The sequence below is a fragment of the Candoia aspera genome, chromosome 2 (genome assembly GCF_035149785.1).
Source record: "Candoia aspera isolate rCanAsp1 chromosome 2, rCanAsp1.hap2, whole genome shotgun sequence".
NCBI classification, from domain to species: Eukaryota; Metazoa; Chordata; class Lepidosauria; order Squamata; family Boidae; genus Candoia; species Candoia aspera.
In genome coordinates this window covers 223,778,546-223,785,182 of record NC_086154.1, presented here as the reverse complement: position 1 = coordinate 223,785,182, position 6,637 = coordinate 223,778,546, and the positions used below count along the sequence as shown (strand labels likewise).

General features: G+C 39.1%; 1 protein-coding gene across 1 annotated transcript; it reads right to left on the bottom strand.

Annotated features, from left to right (window-relative positions):
• Window positions 1-296: 296 nt before the first annotated feature.
• Window positions 297-5,836, bottom strand: GLRX (glutaredoxin). Its single transcript, XM_063295404.1, has 3 exons — window positions 5,613-5,836; window positions 2,221-2,333; window positions 297-533 (listed from the first exon to the last, which is right to left on the bottom strand). Exons 1-2 carry the CDS (start codon window positions 5,817-5,819, stop codon window positions 2,223-2,225), a joined length of 318 nt encoding a protein of 105 aa, XP_063151474.1. The 5' UTR covers window positions 5,820-5,836; the 3' UTR covers window positions 297-533; window positions 2,221-2,222.
• Between the last annotated feature and the right edge of the window lie 801 nt (window positions 5,837-6,637).

The window sequence follows — 6,637 nt, the reverse complement described above, 5'->3', positions numbered from 1 at the left end:
ATTTTCAGACATTGAAATCACCCCTATTAAAATGTAGATGTAACTATTGACTTACCACAGCCTTAGGAAACAAAGTTTAAGTTATTTCATAGCTCTTACATGAATAGACTTGCCATTTACTGGTGCTGGACAAAATAAAACCTGCTGCTGCTCAATTTGATCAAAAGTAATTTGCTTTACTTTTATATGTGTATGTGGACAGCTACATAAATTGAAATGATAAACAGAAAGATGAACTAACCCAGGAAGATTAGAGGTAAAGTGATCGCCCAAATGATAATAAAAAAAAACAAGCATTCTTTTTTGATCCATTCTGGTCATCTGTTCTTTATTAGCAGAGAATCATACTAAAAAGGTATCAAAGGGAGTTAAAGCTGTATCTTAGAAACCAGAGAGTAACCAAAACTATTTTTTAAATTGCCTCCTTTCAGAAATACACAAAAGGTGAAGACAAGAGGAGGCAGGCAACTAATTTAATCCAAAATCTTGTGGGTGCGGCTTGAGGGTAGTTCCAGCCTACAGTTATCATTGCTCTGAAAGTTAAAGAAAACAAGTTAAAGATTTTCCACATAAAGGAAAATGAGCAAGTAAAATAAATTTGAGCTGAATTTTCAAAGAAAGCTTTGTTTTAAGAAACACTGATATACCAACAACTATTAAAGTATTTTTTATTCTGCTCTTGAGTGAAAGATTCCCAAAGCAGTTTTTAGGTTAATGAAGACAAGGTAATCCTTGCCTTCTAGTTTACAGTCTCAAAAGTCACAGCATAAAAAGAAAAAAGGATGGAGAGGGAAAAGGAGAAAAGACAAGTGCTTAATATTTTAGCATACTTGATAAACAGTTGAGATATAATGGTGACTCAGATCAAAAATTTTCCTTAATTTCTAATTTTTTGTAAATCTGTCAGGTTTTGTTAACTGAACTTGATAGTTTTGTATGCACATGGTGCATATTTTGCCAAATATATGTATTGTCTGCAATTTTGCCTAATGTCCCTAATTTTGCTGATAATTTTTCCTTATAATACATATTTTTAACCCAATAATATGAGAAGAGTATCAACAAAAATGCCTATATTTAATTAACAAACTAAGTTGTGAAATGTGGAAAATGGCAATTACTCAATTTCAGTATTGATTTGCAAATGCAAAATTAGGCATTTTCCACATTCTGCATTTGAATGTGAACAATAATTTCTCAATCCTAATTCAGAAATTCAAGGAACAATCCAGCAATATGATCGTTCTTCCTGCTGTAACCCTCCTCTTGGATGTCCTTGATCTTTGTCTGCTTCTTGTAACTCTCACTAGGAATTATAAGTCTCGGGGGAGGAAATAACTCAAAGTTGGAGCAAAGATCAATCAATGTTCATCTCAGGGCCACACCTTCTCTTTAATAATACTGGAAAGCTGCCATAGTTCAAGTGTATTTAATCTTTTAAAAGCTTGGGACATTCACTGCACAGCTCAAAACCGTTGAACCTCACTATGAGTTAGGCCAATGCTTCTAATTGCTGTAGTGATTTAGAAGACAAAATAGGTGCCTCAGCCTCTGCAAGACTTAAAGCTCCCATGGTGCCACCTTAACATCCAAACCTCTCCCAAATGAAGAGAGAGAGAAAAAGCTGAAAATGTCAACCTTGCCCAGTTCAGTGATGTCATGGCATTACTGGCCATGGCTTGTACAGGATGTAAGGAGGACACTGGCCTCTTGGCTGAAAAGGGTTGCATAGCCCTGTTCTACAGAAAGCCAAGGAACTACATATTTCTGGAGAGTACTCAAAGTTAGTACGGTTAGCCTACTGCCATCTTAATGCCCTCTGTAAGTCCTATTGGCTCAGGATAACAGGAGTAATAAGCTAACATATCTGGAGGGTATTGCATTGAAACTAATTGAAGAAGAATCCAAGAAAGGGCAAAGGTAGATAAGCAGCCCACTATAGGTAGAAAAAAAAAGTATCTTTGCTAGTCAGGGACTAGTAATATTTTTACAGCAAGGTATGTGCTAATAAAGGCAACTCAGACTATGTGCAACTGCTTGGCTGGAGTTCTGTGCACTAAGCTATCCGCAAGAGCGGCTACTAACACACTGCGTATCTGTATAGCTGGACTTTGCAAGTTCTCATATGTAAAAAGCCTCTCTCAGACATTAATTTTCTCGAAAGGAATCTTAAGTTCCCCTATCCTACTATATTAATTGGAAGTACACCTAAATGCTTACCTTCACAGTGCCCCAATTTTCTTTAACATGAGGGAAAGTTCTCCGCTTCTGTTCAGAGCATCTAGATCTGTAAAACCACCAATACACATCTCTCCAATAAAAATTCGAGGAACCTAGAAATGAAGCATAAGTTATTACTCAGCAGAGCAAATCTCTTTAGATCAGCTGTCTCCTCATGAAACAGGAACTTCAAATATAGTATTGCTGTCAGAGCAACAAATGATAAGGTACAGAAAAGGAAGAGACTAGTAGCTACGTCATTAGCTATGAGAAGAAGTCATTTCAGTACGATAATGCCTGGAGACTTTATTATTATTTAAATGCGTTATGGCTGCTCACGCCAGTAGACTCTGGACAGCTTACAAAATCTAAAAAAACAGAACATTAGGAGCATAAACCAACAAACAGCCCAGGCTAAAACAGCCATAATAATAAGTAAATTCCTTGGAGTCTGAACGTCCCAGATCATCATCCACTCCCTGGCCAATTATTTTCACTCTTCCTAAAGCTGGGAAGAACATCCAGGCCATCCTTTCTCTCTTGCGTTTCTTTCAGACGAAGCTGCACTCCAAGCACTCAAGCTGGAAGACCTGCTAGTACAGCTCTGGCTGACGGTGACAAAAGTTTTACAAGGCTCTAAGAGCCAGAGGGACCGAATAGATTAGGTCTGCTGGCTTCCTATCTCTGATATATGCCAGAAAACATTCAGTGTAATGACGGAAGGGGAATAGGATATGAAAAACCCAAGGCGGCAACTCTGCTTGCCCAGGATGCTTAGAATTACACCAACTGCATCAACTTCATGTTTTTCAGCCTAGAAATTATCTAGAAATGTCAGACAATTCCTATAATCCCTAGTCAATATTGCACTGTTGGAATTATAGGGGCTGTAGTTCAACATATTCAGAAGGGCTTTAAGTAAAAACAGGTCTATATACTTTGTTTTAGTAATGTGTTTTAAGTTGGGTTGAAAAAACTCTAAAATAAACTGTACAGGTAGTCCTTCATCAATAAGAATAGGGACCGGAAAATTGGTTGTTAAGCAGTACGGCCATTAAGCATGTGACCGCACCTGATTTTACGACTTTTTGTGGCAGTCATTAAGCGAATCATGGTGGTGTTAAGTGAATCATGCAGTTCCTCATTGATTTTGCTTGTCGGAAGCCTGCTGGGAAGGTCACAAATGGTGATCATGTGACCTTGGGATGCTGCAACCATCATAAATACATGCTGGTTGCTGAGTGCCTGAATTTTGATCACGTGACTGGGAGGACGCTGTGGCATCATGTGAGAGGACTAGTCGTAACTTACTTTTTTCAGCACCAGTAACTTTGAATGGTCACTAAATGAACGGTTGTAAGTCAAGCACTACCTGTTTTATAATGGAGATAAAAGGCAGACACAAGCTCAGCCACTACCACTACAGTCTTTGTGGTATAAGTCTCAAAATTCAGCATTCAAATGTTGTGCCAAAGAAGAAATTCCTGCCCACTGTGAAAATTCTTGTTGCCCTACTAGAATAACTACTCAAGATATCAAGACATTGGGAAATCAGCTTACTAGGGAAAGCTGTACAAACAAAAAGCAAGCAGTCCGCTGGGAAGGAAATGACACATGCTTGTGGAAGGTATTGATTTTGGAGCTGAGTAAGTGCTCCTGGGCATTTAACCAGCATCTGTTCTTTACTGCTCTCCAGCATAGCTGGAGATTCATGGCATTCTGTTTTGTAATACAAATCATTGATATTAAACAAACTTGTGTTCTTAGAAATATATGGGTCCCCCACAATAAACACAAACAGTATAAAGTTCAGAGCTATCATGGTTTGGCAAAGATACTTCCATTTCTACATAGCTTGGACAGGAGATACCTGGTGGATCTATTTCACTCATGGTGCTTCTATGCCTTTTACATGCAGTTATTAGGTAAAACTAGCCTCTTTCACTCTACTTCCTTCTTGAAACAAGGAAAAGGAAGAGATACTTCAACCATTAAGAGACAAAGCAGAAACAGTACTGTATTAAGTTGGCATCACACTCATTGCTTGGGGCCATTCTCAGGAGGGCCCCAAATGCCCAGCCCTATTTCTCATGAACTGTGTTCTGAAGGCTGTGAAATCCGTTTGGTCCCTAAAGAAGCATTGTAATTACACAGATAAAAACAGGAGCTAGGAATCTGGCTTTCTGTTTTCTCTACTGTAATATGAAATAAATCTATATGAAACAGCATCCTGATAGAAATAGTATAGAATCTGTAATGCAGCTAGTCCAGAACACCTATGCAGCGTTTTCCTTTTAAGGATGTCTGTTGTGAGGGAGTATTTCAAATTCTCTATTTTGCTGCATACTGGTCCTGATCCAGATTGTAGAGCTTCAAGATACAGAGTGGACACACTGTATTTTCCACAGAAACAAAAACCTCTTTTGTCGACGGCTTCTCAAAGCTGTTCTAGAAAATGTGCACCATGACTAGGAAAAAGCAACTCAACTTATCCCTTCCCAAGTGATACCTGCACTCATTCAACAATATGTGGATGTACCTCAACCTTCCTCAGTGTAGCATCCACCAAACAACTCCCAGAATGACCACTGAGAAAGCTGGTGTATGCATGTCTTGCAAAAGTTAAAAGCAAAATGTAATCATTCATATTCCCGTAACTTTGAAAGGATATACCACTGTCCAGGGGCTAGAATGCAGTTTCCAAGGGCCGACTCAGGAATTCAAATCCCAGCTTAAGATACCAAGTGAGGATATTACAAGGACAGAAGGGAGCACTGCCCAGAGCAATCTGCATTCTGAGAAGCCAGATGTAGAAAACAAGCTATTTTTAGGGACAAAGAGCACATAACTCACCTCACCCATTTTTTCTGAGCTTCCCAACACAGGTTAGGTGAAAAGATGACAACCAATCCAAGTTACTGTTTTATAGCTGGAAGAATTGGAGCTCATTATTGCTTCCCTCTGCAGTCCCAAATTCTATTTTGAGGACTTGGTTCACATCTCACTAAACCCAAACCATGGTTTACAAACCACAAAAGCTGGGTTGACTCATAACACTGAACTAGCCCCAAACAAACCCCATTTATATTTGTGAATGCAGCCCAAAACTCATTATATCCACCAACCTAATGTGATCCAGACACAAGTCCTATAGCTCGTGACTTTGTTGCAGATAATTACTCAGCAATTTCCTTACCCACATATCAATTTGCTGGAAAACCAATACCAGCAACTTTGTTCAATTGTTAAAAGAGCATATTACGTTAGTTACGTTATTGGAAAGCAGCCACATGAAAACACAGATCTGTGCCTTGTACACTCAGAAGGCAAACACATGATCTCACTCTTAGACCTAACATTTCTCTGTCGTTCTGTTTTTAAAGGAAACTCACCGTTCGAGCGCCTGTTAACTGCATAAGATAGTCTTGAATGGCATCCATATCACTTTGGCTCGTGAGCTCGATATATTCCAAATGCCCAGGCTTGAGATTAATTCTTTTCAGAAGATCTAGACCTTTGCGACAGAAAGGGCAGCTGTTCTTTCCAAATACAACCACTTTATTAGATGCAATATGACTAGCTACAAATTGCTGGGCCATTCTGGAAACCTTTGTAGCTCCCCAGTTCTAAGGTTGACAGGAGTAAAAATAGGAGACAAAAAACGCAGTTGCTCTTCAGAAGTCAGGTTTTCTCTTTCTAAGCTTCCTTCTTCCTTTCAAAGCCAAGTCCTATAGGACGAGTTGCTTCTTCTGTTTCTCGTTGTTAAAGAGATATGCACAGATATCACTCAGTCTTTGAACTGTTGCTTAATAGAAGTATGTAGGCACTTTCTACTCAGGGTGTAAAATGATTTGCTCTATTAGTGTTAATAAATTCCACAGTAAAACTACTGCTGGCTTTGTTGTGTTTGGACTTGCCTCCATTATTATTGTTGAGAAAGACCCTGTTACAGCAACTTGCAGTTGGCTCAAGGTTTGACAGGGTGATCTAATTGCAGGTATCCATGCACAGATGCACAGGGAATTTACTGGAAGGGTGGGGTTTCAGTTTGTCCAGTGAATGCAGTTGAAGACATACAATCAAATCTGTGAGTCCTGCCCCTTTCCCCTACGTAATGCATTTGCACTCAGTTTATTTTACCAACTACAGTATTTCTGGACTTGTCAATGGAATTAAATAGCCACTGATTGGAACCAACAGCTGTCTTTCTAGGATGCCCACTTTTCAGAAGGGGTCTGGTAGCATCTTAATTTTTGACTATCACACACTAACACGGCTCTCGTACAATGCACATTTTTTTTAATACTCAACGGGTTACTGTAAAGTAGGGGTAAGCAATTTTGATGGCCAGGGTCTACCCTTAATATTTGGGGAAGGGAGTAATGATCACAGTGGGCAGGGCACTAATGATAAATGA